This window comes from Leopardus geoffroyi, chromosome C1 (assembly GCF_018350155.1).
Source record: "Leopardus geoffroyi isolate Oge1 chromosome C1, O.geoffroyi_Oge1_pat1.0, whole genome shotgun sequence".
Lineage (NCBI taxonomy): Eukaryota > Metazoa > Chordata > Mammalia > Carnivora > Felidae > Leopardus > Leopardus geoffroyi.
The window spans coordinates 195,373,728-195,391,403 of record NC_059328.1 but is presented as its reverse complement, the minus strand read 5'-3'; the positions used below and the strand labels follow the sequence as shown (position 1 = coordinate 195,391,403).

Sequence of the window (17,676 nt, the reverse complement as noted above, 5' to 3'; positions counted from 1 at the left end):
GCTGCTGTCCTCTCCTCTCCAGCGCTTGTGCTTGCCTGTAAAACAACAGAACAAATAAATCCTTTCTTCTCATAGCTTTCTCCTTGAATTCTTTTTAGGAGCTGAAGGAGTCACATTTAGGGCGGAATCGTCGCTCTTCTAGGTACTAACTGGGTAACCCGGCGGTCACTTCTCCCAGTCTCCGTTTTCTTATCTGTTAGGACCCCTACCCAGCGTTTAGGGTTGTTGTGAGGATCAGATAGGTGAATCCAGATAATGCATTCAGCGCGAGACCTCGGGTGCCCAGTACAAAATGGTGGTGATTATTGTTATTACTACTCCCCTTCTTGGCTTCTGGCCCTCATCCTTATTCATTTTTCTTTTGTTTTTCCTTTTTATGGAGGTTCGTTGACAAATTGTAATACATTTATTTACTGTTCGGACCCAATCTGGAAGAGAGTAGGCATGTCTGTTCCTCTGCCAAATGTGTCTAAGGTCATTGGGTCAGGAAAAGGGGGTGGGGGGGAATCCCGTGAGGGGGGAAAAAAAAGGATTTAGCAAGAGCATACCTAGATGATAGGGAATGGGCACTTTGTAATTGATTGAAAGTGGTGACTTGGACCCCGTGGTGGTCCTGGCCATGTTTAGAGGGCAACCAGTTCCTTCACATTCCTCTTGGGAAATCTGGTCATTCCATCAGGTCATAATCGGGCAGAGAAATCAAACCTGGGTACCTGTTTCCCAATATATCCATTCTGCTTTAGTTTGAAAGATAGGGGTGGAAAGCTTAAGTAAAACGCAGCTCATCTGGGGTTGGAGGGAAGAACTGGAGACTGGGGGTTGAGAAGAGACATCAAAGCACTCCCAAGGGTTCCAAAATGAAAACTTCTGAATGAGTTAACCTATTCCCTATGTTGAGAATGAGAAATGAAACTTGATCAGGCATCTTAAATGTTTTTAGCTTTATTTTATTATATGTGCATATTCAAACACAGAGGTCTTAATATCTTTCATAAATATCTTTCATAAACGTTTCAGTATTCATATGCATTTTTTCCATGCTCTTTGGTCATTCAGTATTCATCACAGACTTCATAGTCATCTAAGGGAAGTTGGCTGTGGAATCAATCTTTTGTTTTTACCTATAAAATGGCTAATAAAGGATTTTCATCCTGTAGTCACAGTGACTGTTGAAAAATATTATGGAGGTACATTGATCTGTAATGCTAAATGATCCTGAAATAATAGAAGTAAATTTGTCTTAAGCTTTTCCAAATACATTCTGCCCTTGTTTTTATTGTCCTGAGTGTCAAACCAAACTTTGTTTCTGAAATGCTGCAGTTGAGACCCACTAAAGTAAGCAAGGAAGTGGGACTGTCTACTCACTGCCAAGACAAGGCCATGGAATTGAAGTGTGAGGTCACAGGGCAACAGCATGACTCAGTGTGATAGCAGCAAATTCCAGAGGCTTAATAAAGTATCCTGTATAACTTGAGGAAGGGTATTTAGTTTGCATTTTGGACTGTAACTCCACTTATGACCCTTTTTTCCCCTCTTGGTCCCTATATACACCCTATTCTCATCTTATACCGTCTTACAGCTAGGCTGCAGAGTGAAGAATGTTCTTCATTGACTAAAGGGACAGGTACTAAAGAAGGGAGATGTCACCCTGCCTAATGTTCTCTTGCAGGCTTGAAATAGCAAGCCAGTTGCTCCCAGCCTAGCCAACAAGCTCTAACCAGACCCCCTCTCCCCAAACACCACATCATTTTTTTCTCCACCATTGTCCTGCCCATTTATGCCTTTTGCCACTATGGTTTTCAGTGACTTGTCCCAATGCACTCAGTAACTCAGTTTCCTTTTTGGAAAAATCAAATAACTTATCTAATAGAATTATAAAAAGCAGCAAATACTGAAAAATGAAAGTAAAATGTTTTGCTATAGAAAATGCTGTATCCAGGATTTGAACTGCTTTAATTGAATCTGAGTGGTATAAATCTACACCCACTGTCATGGATGATACATTTTTATTCCAAGGTCTTTCCAAAGTTAATTTCAGAAGAAGCAACCTCTTGGTTTAGTCCAGTGTTTTACACATGGGAAGTAGGTGCCTGTTTTGATTTTCCTTTAAACAAGATAAATATCATTAAGCATCATAGCTTAAGGAATAATCTAGTATTACCAATCTGTATTTACCATATATAATAATTTTTAGTCATATACTCAATAATGTTTTGAACATTACAAAAACGTGTTAATTATCTTGAACTTTTTTCTGATCTTCCCCAACTGTTTTTTTTTTTTTAAATAGTTATTCTTTCAAACTCCAGGTAACAGTACTCCTGAGAATACATCTTGTGACAATCTTATGCACATACATATAAATACTTTATCAATTACACAGAAACATTCAACACATTACATTCAACACATTTAAGGGCACCTTAAATGGAACAGATACACACATCTGCAAAACCTCAGCAGTCCCAGTCTGAAAACATTCCCACTCTGTAAGGCCCGGTTTCTCAGAGTGGAGGCTTTTTTGCAAGGTACAACAATACTTAGCTTATTAAAAAGTTTCCAACAGACTTCCGTAACACTAGAATGAAGGAGTCGGGCTGAAACGCAGACATGCCAGTATAATCGTGTTCAAAACAGCCCAATACTTTTTAAATATATATAAAGGTATTTAGAATTCTTGTCATATATTCAAATCTTTTTTGACTCCTTTACTTTTTAAATATTTGATACGATTATACATAGAGAATTTGAATCGAGAACCAAAAAGCTGGAACAAAGTGCACACATATAGAGACTCATACAGCCCAGACACTTGTAATTACCAAACATAAGGCCTCTAACACTAATTGAGCAGCATAATTTTTAACAGGCAAAATATATCAGCTTAGAAAGAATCATAAAGCCACCTTATACATATGTTTCTGCACTCGAGAATTAATTCAGCATCAAGTAAATGTTCTGAAAATTTTTTAAAATTTTGAAGAGGCCGTTTACCACCTCTGTTTTCTCAAGTTTTAGATGTGAAAGTTTTCATTTTGTCCATTATCTTTAACTCACAGGTGTCTTTCATTCTCTTAGGAAATGGGACACAAAACCCCAAATAATATTTGAAAGTATAAATCACAACATAAGCAATGCCTATTTAATAAGCAATTTTAACAAAAAAAAATAATCTTCCTTTGTGATTTGGGTGAGTTTAGCAGGTCTCTCTATAAACATACTTTTCATAGCCAACGTAGTTAAAAGTTTAAACATACAGAATGTATTTTCGATTCACTGCCATATAATCAAAATCTATAACTTCAGTTGGAGGACTAGAAGATGCACACACACACGTGTGTGCATACACGCACCAATTTACGTACATATATGAGTTTTTATATGCTTAGTAGTTATGTAACAGTTTTCTAATGTAAACTGTTAAAATTTTGAAATTCAGTTTTGAACTATATGATGCCAAGCCCTACACAGGATCAGTAACACACTGGATATGGCCTCACAAGTTTTCTAAGTTTTATGCTCTTCTTGAAGTAACTGAACTTCAGGTTAACGTACACAAACCGACTGTGCCTATGAAGAGATTGCTCACTTTATCATTTCTCCTCATAAACATAGATGTCTAAAGGATAAGAATATTGTTAACACTGAGAAAAAGTTATTTTACCAAACCGATTCTAACAACAATAACCTCAATATCTAAAAATATACCCTTGAGGGCAGGCACAGGATACTGGAATCACATTTCCCAATATCTCCTCATCTTGGCATTGATGTGGTAATGGCTAGAAGTAGGAATACCATATGTTTCTAGCTAGAATATTTACATTTAGTTTTCATTATAGTATAGGCTGTTTAGGTTCTTAATTCAAAATTGTGTGGTTATTTTTAGAATATTTTCTCTCTAACATGATTATGAAATGGAACGATCTTAGGGCATTAGCATTTTGATTTACAACATGCAAGGTAAATGACGGTTGAAAAATAAATATTGAAAAATCCACAGCTTTAAAAATAGTATTTTCTTTTTGTAAATGGCTGTATTGTTGGTCAAAGCAAAAGTGGCTGCAGGCTTATTTATTATTTAGTCTCCTCAAACTAATATTTTCCTTACTTATTATTTTTATGTAAATTGCTATGCATACAGCCACCTGATTTAATATTTTTGAAACTATAAAAATAAACATTTGCATGAGATGTATAATGTGAGTAATCTCAAAAATTGCATTCTCTTTTTAGAACATATTATTTGTTAATATTCCTAGGTAAGCAGCTCCATAATAGTATATATTTTTAACTGCTCAAGGCTTTTTGAGTCATAAACAATGTGCAGTGAAATGGCTCTTTCCTCTTATTCTTCCCTGGTTTCTATGGTCTTCACACAACCAAATTCTCTTAGCCATTGATTTTTTAAAGGTGTTTATGAAACAATGTGCGCATTAGCAGCAAAATCTACTGAGATTTGTGTCACCCGTTGGATGTAAAGTGCTGTGTCTTCATCTTTTCCGAGCAAAAGTAGTCACCTTTGAGCAAAGCGATCCCTCCCACATCTCGTCTACACCTGCCACTCTTACAAGATTCAGAATTAAACATGAGATTCATCTAGGTCTACATCAGTCTCCCCCAGCTCAGTGGGCGTAAAAGTGAACTGGCTGGACAGCAGGGGGTTCTCCATGCCATTTTCCTCACTGATGTGAAGGACGGTGTCTCCGTGCTGTAGGAGGATGGATGTCTCAAGGCCTGTGAATTCATCAGGGTCTGAGAGTTGCGTAGAGAGGGGGCTGTGTGCTGTAGCACCTTGCACTTCTGTGTCCTCCTTTTTTTCTCCTTCTTCAGCAGGGAGGGTCTCACTCTGTGACCAAAAAGATCATAACATCATGGAAGGTAGGATAGGTGCCAGGGAAGAGCATCAAAAATATTGTTGTCTACCTGAAACCGGATAAGAAATCACACGGCCAGTCCCCAGTTGTAGCATTTGCCATATGTGAGCTCCTCTGTGGGCCCTTTCAACTTTGTAAGCCTCTGTTTTCTAATCTGTAGCATGAGTGGGTTTTTTTGTTTTGTTTTGTTTTGCCCTCTTACCTTGTTTGTAGACTGTGAGGTAATAGGATGGGATGGTGTTACAATGCTTTTTAATTGTTAATGACTATACAATGTATGTAGTGACATTGCCCTTTCTTTAAATACCACTGGGAAGAACATGGGAACCTATGGGAATTCACTTATAAAACATTGGAAGAAGAAAAAAAAATTAAAACCACAAGAAAAATATCAAAACAATGAGGAAGAAGGTCAGAATAGGAAGTTCCTCTCATCTCATAGGATACAGAAGGCTCTCTTTTTTAAGGCTTCTAAACTGGTAACTTTATTTTCCTTTTAAATTGAACCACCTTTCAACCAGGTATTATATATTGGTTTTCAATGGTTATTTTAGCTGGGAAATATTTTCTCTTAGGTTTTTCATAACAAAGAATACCAAGGTTTCTCTTATTCCTTCTTAAGCAGCTGTATTCCTGACCATATACTTTATATGGATTTTCTTGTTCATGATGAGAGGACCGTTGTCTGTCTGGGTAACAAAATGGTACAGACTCAGACTTAAATTAAATGTAATAAATCTGCATATCCATGTTGCTCATAGACATAACTGGGCAGGGAGCAAGCCTTGCCAGTTTCCGTAGAGCCCTCACCTGCTTGGGAGACAGGCTGTGAAGATCAGCAACCACAATGGCAGGGGAAGACGTGAGGACTGGTTTGTCCATTCCTTCTGGTTTCCTAGATGGAGCTGGGCTGCAGCCTTGTGGCTGGCCTATAGCAGGAAGTGTTTCTGTTGGGGAAGCTGCTGGCTCTGGCTGAGCCTCGATGAAGGTCACAGAACGTTTCTGATCCGCTGTAGGTCAGAATTAGAGCAGTAAATACGGAAAAAAAAATATGTTGTCAGTACTTAAAAATTAGCTTTGACCACTGTTTCCTGGCTTTTCTTTATGAAGACACTGCTGGTTTATTAATAAATGAGAACATATTTGACTATCAGGTACATGTTTTGATTTTACCTTCTTTCCTATAAAGAGTAGGACTTGGGTAGAAAAAAGTCATTTTTACATAAAAGGCTTAATACAAGATTTCCATAGAGGGTTAGGGGAACTTGGTTATCACTCATAACAACTACCAACAAGACTTCAAAGTCCCTATTATTCATCATTTCATTGTCTTTAGTAAGACACAAACTCAGTTCCTCTACTTTCTAGAGTCAAATCTCATAGCATTCATGGTTTACCTTGAACTCTTCCATTTCCCTAGGTTCATAGGGTAGGCATAGGTAGGAAAAGTGAAAAGAAGAAAAAGCACTAAAGTGTTCTGGGTGACTTCTTCCCTTATCCTAGCATGTTCCCATAGGTATGCTCATCTGCACGTGCTCAGGGTCTACAGACCTTCCCGACTGGGTTGCATGACATCAATGTGTCAATGGTACAGTCAGAAGGGACACAGGAGGCCTCACCAGATGGCTTCGTTTTAGGTTGAATGCTCCTGCGGGTGGTTGACAGCCGAGCCCCATGGCGGTTTTTGGGTTCAGTCTGGGTCTTCTGACGTGATAGTAGAGGACGTCTTAGCTAAAGAGAACAGGCAGAATAAAGCTGGCAAGAAGGGTCTGACTGCCTGGGAGGAAACTCTGTGCTCAGAGGATTCTGACTATGGTGTATTCTTTATGGGTTTCTGTGGATGCTTATATTTGTAGCTGATAAATTAAACTTCTTTCTGCATATGTAACTATTGCGTATTTGAATCTGGCATCCCCTTTAACCAATTCTATCTCCCAGTTATTAGTTCTTTATGTATCCTAAGGACGTTGATTAACATAATTTCAAGCAGTCATGTGGGAATTTCAGAATTACTGCTTATCAACTGGCCTCTACTCACCTAAAAGTCATAGTTAAACACATGCTCATAACTCTCAAGGGGAGGTTCATGAAAAACCTTCAGATGCTGAGAAAGCATCTGGTATCCAAATCAATGTTGAGAAGCTCCAATCAAAGCAACAGTGCAAAGGCTCATTTAAATTTGTATTTAAAAAGTAAAGGAACCCCACCTAAGGAAATTTGTAAAGATGATCTTTACTTTGATTTCAATTTTAACCTGAATCATTACTCTGGAAATGAGTACGTGTATGCCTGTATACAGAAACAGGCCTTAAATCAACTTTATTACCAGCCCTCCTTGCTCAGTCAGGTTGGTTGGGAAAGAAGGTTTCTGAATAGGGAACAGACAGACGTATAGGCCTACTTACTTTACTAAGTCATCAGTTTTGCTAATAAGATTCAAAGCCAACATAGAACTAAAACTCTCAGCTTGCCCAAGTACTTACCACATTTTAAAGTTGCTCTGTACAGCTTATTTCAGGTGGGAAGGCAATATATGATCTGAATACAGGTGGGCATTAAAAATTAAATAGAGCTTTCATTTCGTAGAATCACTCTCCTGCCCTTTCAGGGTCTGCTTACCTGCCTCAGGCCCCTCTTCCTCCCCAGTGGCTGCTGAATGAGGAGGTTCTGTTGGCCAGGCTCACTCTGGACACTTGCCACCCTGTCGAGCATCAACAGTGTTAGTGTGGACCCTGCGGAGACTACAGAAGACCATCCTCTGGTGGGTGGTAGCCAAAATCACTTATATGAAACAGTCACTTCAAAGATACCATTATCTTTGAAGGAAGGTCGGGAAAGGATCCCTGGGATGGGAGATTTCAAGGGTTTGGGAGGGAGAACGAGGCCTTACAGCCCCACGCTGCCAAAATTGAGATTTTGTTTTCAGTCACTGATGCCATATCTATCATTGAGCAAAACATTGGTTCGATCACACCCCTGGTTTGGAAGCCACCATAAAGTTAAAGATGTCATATTCTAATCTCAATTTTTTTTTTCCAAGGGGAAGGGAAAAGGTGGTGACAAACAAACACAAACAACTCTATCACATGGATGGGAACACCTTCTTTAAAATTTCAATTCAAATGAAAATAAGATGGACAGATATCAAACACATCAGACACAGAATCCATTTGGGTGAAGGGGCACATTCAACACATGTTTGCAGCCTGAAGTCTCTGTGACTACTGAGTAAATGGATAGTCACATGGGTAGACAATTCAAATGTTTTTTAAAAAAAAGATTTTAGATTTAAAAGGCCGGTGAAATAATTAAGCTATCAGTAGAACTCAGAAGCTTAATTAAGTAATATTGAGTAGCTGCACTCAAACATATTGTACAGTTTATAAAACAACCACCTGCTCCCCCCAAATTTGCTGTGTATGTGTGCATTTTATATGCAAAAATGACTATTGACAGTGGTCACTATTTCAGTATTGGGTGAGGTGGAAAATATTGTCATGGGCCCATGATCCATTTTCATTCTGCATGCATGTATAATAGGTATTTCTACTGGAAAACGGGGGGTGAAAAAAGGAAATGTATTGTGCCCCAGAGAACATTGTAATCCTACAGATGATGCCAATGTGCTTATTTGGTTAATTACTGCTTTGCCTTTGCAAAAGGAGAGTCATCTACAAATAGACTTTAGAGTAAAACATTCCACAGAGGAATCCTTAGTCAACAACTGTCCAGGAAAAAGAAAGACTATATTCATTCATTTCCATTTTTTTAAATGAACTATCTAAAGTATCTAGCTGTAGTTACAGGGAGAGAAATTGATGGCAAGATGGACAATCAGATGTTTCCCCTGTTAACAACTAGTTAACCATCGTATGGTTGATAGTCATATCTGTCATTTTTTAAATGTCTTACTCATATTTCCACTAGAAGAAAATTAATGATTCCCAAATGGAGTTTATCAAAGTTTTTATGAAATAAGGATGTAAGTATATCATAATTGGCCATTTGGGATACACAATACAAAGTTCCAGAGTCCCCAAGACAGATGCTTTTTAAACATTCTTGTCTCTTTAATGTCAAGTTCAAAAGATCAATATACATTACTTTTATACATATATGACCTTGTATCATATATGACCTTTCTATGAAAATTATCCAAATGAACAATGCAATAAATTCTGATAAGCAATCCAGACTCTGTTGCTGTTTGAAGTGACATCTCCTTATTAACTATACATTTTAACATATGTCTTAAATTGGAAAGAGAATTCAATTACATATGCACAAAAGTAGAAACAAGTTTCTCTCAAATACCAAGCAAAGCTCTCTTTGGCATGGTTTCTTCATTGACATCTAAATGTTACCTCAGTTCCCTTGGCCAAAAAGGGAGGTTAATACTTACCACCTACCTCCCATTAAGGTAGAGAAAAGAAGTTAGTTGATGTAAAATGGTTTGAACATGAAAAGGGATGTACAGAACATGCTTCTTTGTTTTACACTTGATATTTGTAATGAGTTTATTGCTTCTAGAACGCTAAAAGGAAGTAGGTTATAAAATGTCTTGAAAACAATTGGGCTGAGAAAATGAAATTGAGGCAGTCCACTTGTCTCATTTTTATTCAGTAATCTGAGATTGTGAGGAAAAAAAAAATGGTACAAGAAAAAAAATACACGTTACTCAGGGAGTGTTAAATGTCAAAGCATAATGGTAATTTCATGATGATTATTCCAAGAGACGATCATAAGCATAAAAATTTTCTCTATGGATAGAGAGGCTTATATCTAAGAAATGAATCAAGTTTATAGCTTTAGCAATTAGCTGTTCTATGTAAATGATCTAGCATTTCATCAGTGGAATGTACACATCAAAGATGAAATTACAGAACATGTCCTTGGAAATAGTGTATCCCAGCTAATAAATTATATTCTCCCTAAACATGTGGTGCTAACATGTTGGTACTGGGGACATCCAAGTCTGGCTTAAATGTGTACAGTTAGGCCACATTAATAATAAACAGCCAGAGAAGTTAATAATGGAAGTAATTTATGCAGAACACATTTCTTTCTCTCAGGTCTATATCAAATTGGAGTTGCATAGAAAAAGGAGTTTCAATTTAGCTTCTCTCTGAGTCATGTACTGTATTAGTAGAATGTAGCATTTATGATTTGTGACCATAAGAATGTACAATACTAAAACCAACCTGGAGCAGACCAAGGTGTCTGCCCTATGCACCTCTCTAAAGAAAACTGGTTTCTTGTAAATTTTAATCTTGGGAATGAGAAATGGCTGATTTTCTACTGTTTCACAGCAGAATAGGTTAACTTATAGAATAGGTTAACTAATAATAGGTTAAGACAATAGAGATAAAAGGAAATAAAACTTTCTAAATTGAAGCTAAAATTATCCTTTGTATTTTGAGTCACTGAAAAACATCACCATGGCAAACCATACAATGATCTGGATTGTAGAGAAGTACATGCACTTGGGGCTTAGCAGAATTTTGACTCAACTGTCTATGAAAAACAAAAACACCTTACTCAAAATGCAAGGAAGTAATTTATAAGCTAGCGAAGTTTAGACAATGTTAGGAGAACAATTCTGGCACAAATGACCTCTTTTCCCCTGTTTCAGCCTGATGGCCTGGATTATAGTGTAGAAATATGTATGCATCTCCTGAGTGGGACATATACCAAAATGGTACTTCTTAAAAGAAAGGAGAGGTGAATAAGGGGATATTCAGTAATGTAATGAAAATATAATATGCAAAAACGTGATAGCAATTCATATCATTTATCCTAAATTACAAAAAAAGTATAGATTGAGACATTAATATATTTCATAAGTGGAAGCTGTAGGTGAGACTAGCACAAGGAAAATGAATTAGTATTTTCATTGCCTTCACCTATGCTTTTAGTTTCAATTTTAATATGTTAGAGAAATCTAGAGGCGGAATACGAGACACAAAGCATAGCCATTTACCTGGAGTGATTGCCTTGTGATAGGAATGCATAAAGCCTGCACCAAAGGAGCTATAAAGCATTTGTAGAGAACAGGGATACAAAGAGGAGACAAAATTCTACTTCTCCCTTTCCCAATAAAAGAGCATTGTTTAAAATTTACTTAGCCTCCACAGTGTCAGGAGCAAGAATTTCTGTCCACTTAAAAGTCCTTCTGGCTGGACTAAGAATCAAATTGACATGAGACAGATTAACAGGAGAAAATCAAATTTAATAGTGCACATATGGGGTATCCACATAGACATGGGAATTCCAAAGGTAGGCAAAATGAGGTATAGGTGTTATTCTGAACTAAGTAGAAGGGGTTTGGGGTCTGGGATTTCAGAGGAAAGTATGTACTTCACAGGGCAATAAGAAGAGCAGGTATTTGGTAATTAGATGTTTGCTCTGTCATACAGATGGGCTGCTCAGATAAAATTTATCTCTATTAATAACACTTATTCTGGGAAAGACCCCCAATTTAGATTCTGCAGTGTGGTTCAAGAAGGACAAAAGTTTCCCTTGATACCATGGGGTCTCAAGTGCCCTCAGCTCAAAATAATCCACTGGCACATTCTGGAGGGGGTCTGTCCAGAACCCCCTCAACAACATCCAGAAAATGTATTTTAAATGCCACAGAATTTAGAGATTAGTGGCTAGAATCAAGAGTAAAACGGGAGAATAGTCTGGATTTTAGATAGCCAGTAAGAACTGAGATAGCATTGGCAAAGGGTGTATCTGTGTATCACAACACACATTTTCTTAGCTGTTCATCCTCAGCTACATGAAAAGGTTTCTATATTTTTCTAAGTACTTGGAGAGTACTTGCCTAGTTTTCATACTTTGAAAATGTGGATGATCAAGACATGGGTTCTACTAGTAGGTTATCTTCATTTTGTCTCACCCAGGCTTGTTCAAACTTGAGCCACGTTCTTATTTTTCATTGAGATTGAAGTTACCCTTACAGAACCAAACAGCATTATAATATTTTTCTAAAATTTATAATTGACTGTTAATCTGTGCCTTTAAAAGTATTCTAATGTGTCCAAACAAAATCCAATTTTCCAGTATACACATCCAGGCTAAAGTGCTTGAATAACTTCTGTATGTTTAATTCTTCTGGAGAGAAAACATGATTCACAGTGTGTGTATTTAGGGGCAGATACAGAGAGAGAACATCTACAGTGAGTTTCTATGTCTCTAAGAGCAACACTCTCAAAAGAAGAGAATCACTCATGGGATATTGTTTTATCCCGTTTATTAATTTCCAAGAGAAAGAATCTTTGCTCCATAGTGTAGTACTCCTAACAGGCTGATATTTCCCGTGATGAGTATTTAAAAGAAAGCAGATAGCACAGGTTAGAAAAAAAAGTCCTGGAAGAAATTTTTAAAAGGTCTGCAGAGTTTTTATTCTTTTCTACCTATTCATCAGATCACCTTAGTTATCTGGTCTCTTCCTTTATTTATTTATTTATTTATTTATTTATTTATTTATTTTTTGGTCTCTTCCTCATTTTTCCATTAGGCCAACGTGTGCCACTGACCTAAAACAATTGCTCTTTCAAAAGCAAATCTCCAGAAAGTACCAAAATGTTGGGGGGTGGGGGAGAAGCAGCTTGTATTACTTTCCCTTGGGCATGCTTCCTGGCATCCTTTAAGCTTTGGAGCCAGATTTTCCTTAGGACTACTTTGGGTGTATTTTAGGGCCTGAGTGCTCAGGTGTGTGCTAAATATAATTGCCGTTGTTAATGCCTTACTGCTTCTTTAGGATCTTAAGAGTCTGAAACCTAAAGAAGTTTCATGTCAAAAATAAGAAAGCCTGGAAACCAAATATAATAAGTGTCTATTCTATTTTATAAACCCACCTCTTAGTAAATGCCAAAAGTTCCTCTCCTCCAAAGAGAACTTGGTGACGTGATGGAGTTTAGAAAATACGATTTGCAGTGTATATGGCAAAGGTGGATGTGCTACTGGCTGGTGGAATACCTCTTCATTAATAGAGTTATTTAGAATCCAAAGTGAATGCCTCATCTTCTCTGTTCTTAATGACCACCACTGAGGCTGGGTGGCTAACACCCAGAACAAAAACATGCCAGGTACAGGAACCACAGATCAACAACAGTTGGTCTAAAACCGTCCCCAAAGTCCTCACATGACTAACTAATTCAGATGTAGATAAAAAGCTATAGCTTTGGCTCTGATTCAGTCTCATGTAGCAAAAACTTTGGGTTTTATTCCCATTGGTACTGGACCCAAGCCAGATTGGTTCTGATAACCCCAAAGTCAGCAATTTGAATCCTGAACCTGCTAGAGACGACTAAATCCTTTGGAGAGTTTGTAAAAATCAACTCAAATCCCTGCCTTCTCTCACCAAACCTGAGCTAGTATTGACTCGGCAAGAGTAGAATTTGGCCTAATTAGAAAAGCCCTGGCCGAATGGAAGTCTGATTTAATCCTTTCCATTCTCAGTGGGCCACCGAACTTATCTCCTAATCAAGGATCTGTTGTCTCAAGTCTGATTTTAAGCATCAAACAAATGCTTCCTTTGAAAGTAGTGGTCATGGTGCTAGACTTGGTTCAGATCTTTTCAAACACGGTGAACAATGAAAGGAAACCGTCTTGAGACCATCTTGTTCTTCCTCATCCCCAAAGCTCTTGATAATGGAATTAAGTCTGCACACGCTGCAGCACTTCCACATTTACCACCAATAAGAGACTGATCTGTCAAGGCAAGGGCTCGCAAACACAAATGAATGTCATGAATTATGGGTCTAGTAAAAAAAATGATACACCCGATGATGGACTAAATTTCCCATTTTCAGTTGCTAAAGAAAATGTGAAATCTGAACAAGATGCAAAGAAAACAAAGAACACCCTTTCACAGGAACGGCCTCTCAACATTTCCTCATCTTTGTGATAAAGCAATAAACACGTTGTATTGTACTCACTATATAATGCAGACCTGGAAGGGAATGTTTTCTCTTGAGATGGAACTAAGGAACTCTTAGAATGAACAAGAAGCATTACCCCTAATGAGGATTAGTTGAGAGGTGTGAATCAACAGCACAAGATTAGGGATGTGTGACGTGGTTTATCTGAGTGTTAAAGGTGCAGTCCCCCTTTCTGATGCTTTAAACCAATAGCCAAGGCATTTTGTTGCTTGCATCAAAAGACTTTTCTTACTTACCAAGAAATGTTTGTGTCTGATATTTCATGGCAAGTTTGGGAGTCATCTTTGTGCTGGGACATTCTTTTTACGTGCTGTTTGAACAAGCTACTATAATAGCTTGCCACATAGCATGCATCGAAGAGAGGGAATTATAGAAATTGTATTGACATTGCTACGTTTATCATAGCAGCATTGTTTGTCTTCTTACCATCCATGCTATTAGCTAAAAGACCTGGCTACATTTAATAAGGGGCTGCTTGATGATGGGGAGTTGTATTAAAAGGCTTGTGAAAAACAGTTCTCAAGGGATATCAGTGTGGGAGGGAATGATTCGATGGGATAAAATTAACATTTAGCATATCAAACTTTAGACGTCCATGGGACAAGCCCCTGAAAGAACTCCAGAGATTTTTTTTTTTTTTAAGTAAGCTTTGTAGGCCATTCGTGATTAAGCTCTGAAGCTGAAAATGAAGGAGGCTACACCTTTGACTTCCAGGCTCGTGTGTTCATGAGCAACAAAGGGTAAGAAATGGAAATAGATATCAAGACGGGGGCGAGAGGAGACAGAGAGACAGAGAGACAGAGGAGACAGGGAACAGCTTAGTTTCCCAGCACAGACACCAATAGACAGGTAGCATTGACACTGTACCTAGAGAGGCTGCCCTCGGCGGCCAGGCCCTGGGAGTCATCGAGGACATTAGGTTCACTGCAGGAGGGGTAGGGAGATGAAGCATTTAGGGAAAGAAAATGCAAACAAATAAAAGAAAAAGAAAAAAAGGCATGCAATTTTCTGCTTCCAAGAGCCAAAAATAAATAAATAAATTTAACAGAACAAGGAAGGAAAAGGAGACAGGTAACCATTTCACCTTGTGCTGGGTTTGTCAAGACAGGACTCGAGGCAATGGGGGAGGAGGGACTTTGGGTGGTTGCGACTCTCAGAGGAGTGATCTGTTTATTGGTTAAGCGCTGGGACTTAAAATGAGCTCCAAAGGGACACATGAGCTCTGAAATGCATTGCAGAATGAATCTGTAGAAGATGAGATTATAATTCCTTTGGTAACCATTTGGTTGGGTGGGTATTACTTTTAACCTGTCTTACTATGTACATGATTCTTCATTGATCAGGAACCTGCTTCTTTCTTGTGTGTTGTGACATTATCACACAAAAACCACTTACCATGACTGCCAAAACCAAACTCTTGGAACTGATGCCATTAAGAAAAGCAAAGAAAGAACTCAACTTCCCTTGCTAATTTTGCAATGAAAATGCAAGTAAACAAATGGAAGGAAGATAACCCTGGAATATTCACATGGAACTCTCATTTACCGCCTTAGTCCTCCTCTAGTGACTGAATTCTAAATGCCAAAGGAAAAAAAAAAAAAAAAAACTTGTCAGGTTGGTGAGAGAATGATTAGTTTATTGATTTATTTGGGTGCAGCTGATTGTGGGTTTTGTGAACAGAAACTATATCTTTCTTTCTCTCTCTCTCTCTCTCTCTCTCTTTCTCTCTCTCTCTCTCTCTCTCTCCTTTAGTACCTAGCTACCATTGAGCTAAGCACCCATGAGCTGATTGTACACTGTAGAAATAGCCTCTGTCTCCAGGAAGAGGCTCCTTGTTCTTAATACACATAGACTTTACTACCTTCACTAGCCTTCCAAAATATGACTCAAGCCAAAGGGTTTAACTGTATGATTTTTCCGGATTTCCCATATATCCACAAGAGAACAAATTTTCTCCCTTGAAACAAATTACCCTCTTAATGAATATGTACAAAGGGAATGTATGGTCTTGTTAGTTTAGATAAATAACCAAGAAACTCTCTATGTTAAATTCCTATAATTCCCTAATGTAAATAAAACTTTTAAATAAATTACTAGATAGTTTTCTCGTGTCCTTGATAGAACCTTGCACATTGCTAGCAATTAAAAGTGAATTGATAGTTACCAATATTATCTTTTCTTTTGGGACATTTTATGTATGTATGTATGTATGTATGTATGTATGTATTTATTTATTTATTTATAAAGTAGGTTTCATGCCCAGCACAGAGCCCAATGTGGGCTTGAACTCAAAACCCTGAGATCAAGACCTGAACTGAGATGAAGAGTTGAACATTTAACCGACTGAGCCATCCAGGCACCCCTTTTTTGGACATTTTATAGTTTAGATCTAATATTGTTTGTACATTTTACTTGTAAGACTTCCTTTTTAAAGGTAAATTACCAAAAGGAAGGTACATAATCTTTTATAATGATACTAACCCTTATATATTATTAATTTTTGTAATAACCAACCAGTACATAAAACATTGCTTTCTTGACAAGTATGCAATTTCCTTATTAATCATCTTTTATCATTTTCCCCTATTTTTTGATATTCTCCCAAGTTAGGCTCCATTTCACAATTTTTTTTCCATCTGTAAAGTTCATGAACTATTTGCTAAAGGATTTGGGTACAGGGTAATTATTCCTGCATATAAACTGATTTTATCTAAACATTAGAATGTGCTCTGGTTTGTATTATTTTCCATGTATGAGTTATAACAATGAACCTGTAGTATTAAAAATAAACAACAAACTAGCCAAAAACACATAAGGCCAATGCTTTGAAAGAATTCAGTTCCTGAAGTGAAAATATCACTGGTTCTGAAATAGATAATGTTTTGACTTTTACCTCACATAATTTTCTGTACTTGATATATGTATCTTGGAATGTTTCATGTGTATTCTTAGAGGGCAGAGAACACATAAAGAAAATGTCTTAAAGTGGTTAGTCATGGAATCATAAAACTATAGATAGAGAAGGTACCGTGAAGACTACTTTAGCCAACTTCTTTATTTCACAGACAAGAGCATTGTTGACCCTTGTTAAATGACCTGCCCAAGGTTACACATGTTGGTATAGGTCCTGTTCTGTTTGGTTAAGCATCACTACCTCCAACTAAATACTAATGACCTACCAAAGTCTAAATTGTACCACATGTATCAAGCTAGTCTTATATGCTTGCCAGGTACTCATTAGCTTAGCTAATGATATATGTGAAATACGAAAATGTCATTTGATGACCAGAAAAAAAGATCATGTATCTATTTATAGAGAATTTTTAAGTTGAAACAATGTGTGCGTCCCAGCATTCTACTGGTCTGGCTTAGAAAACTCTGCAAACTGTTGCCTGCATGACTTTGGTTAAAACGTCCTTTGTTGAATGATCTACATAAAAACATGATTGTCTGCTTCTCTTTTGGCCTTTTAAGAATAATAAAAGTAAATTTTCAGCATTGCTAGCTTTGCCCCCAAATGCAGAATGTAAGATATCCATGGCTCTTTACCTTTGGCTGGGTAACATGCCCACCTCGGCCTGAGGTGCAGACATGCTAGAGACGTGGCTGGAGAACCGCCTCCTTCCGATAGCACTCAAGAGGTAAGCTTCTTGTTCACTTACCACACTGGGCATGCTTACAGAGTCATCTGATAGGGGGCAAAGGAATGGAGTGTTATAAAACTATGACATCGATCAGAAAACCCAAACCAAATTTGTCCTTGGGTTCCATCCTTGGCTTGAATACAACCTTAGGGCGATCTCTGAAGCTATCATTTGTACCTTTTATAGACTATAAAGTAAGACTCCCAA

General features: G+C 37.6%; 1 protein-coding gene across 13 annotated transcripts in view; it reads right to left on the bottom strand.

The window, feature by feature from the left end:
* Positions 1-926: 926 nt before the first annotated feature.
* Positions 927-17,676, bottom strand: part of UNC80 (unc-80 homolog, NALCN channel complex subunit) — a 230,098-nt gene continuing 213,348 nt past the window's right edge. For 11 of the 13 annotated variants that reach the window (XM_045481072.1, XM_045481063.1, XM_045481064.1 and 8 more), the window contains 6 exons: positions 17,375-17,513; positions 14,693-14,749; positions 7,497-7,578; positions 6,497-6,608; positions 5,688-5,887; positions 927-4,849 (listed from right to left, as the gene is read on the bottom strand). In XM_045481072.1, coding sequence (XP_045337028.1) covers positions 4,583-4,849; positions 5,688-5,887; positions 6,497-6,608; positions 7,497-7,578; positions 14,693-14,749; positions 17,375-17,513 — 857 coding nt within the window. In that variant the 3' untranslated portion in view covers positions 927-4,582. The remainder of the gene's footprint in view (positions 4,850-5,687; positions 5,888-6,496; positions 6,609-7,496; positions 7,579-14,692; positions 14,750-17,374; positions 17,514-17,676) is intronic. The other 2 variants (XM_045481069.1, XM_045481075.1) reach the window with 1 other exon arrangement.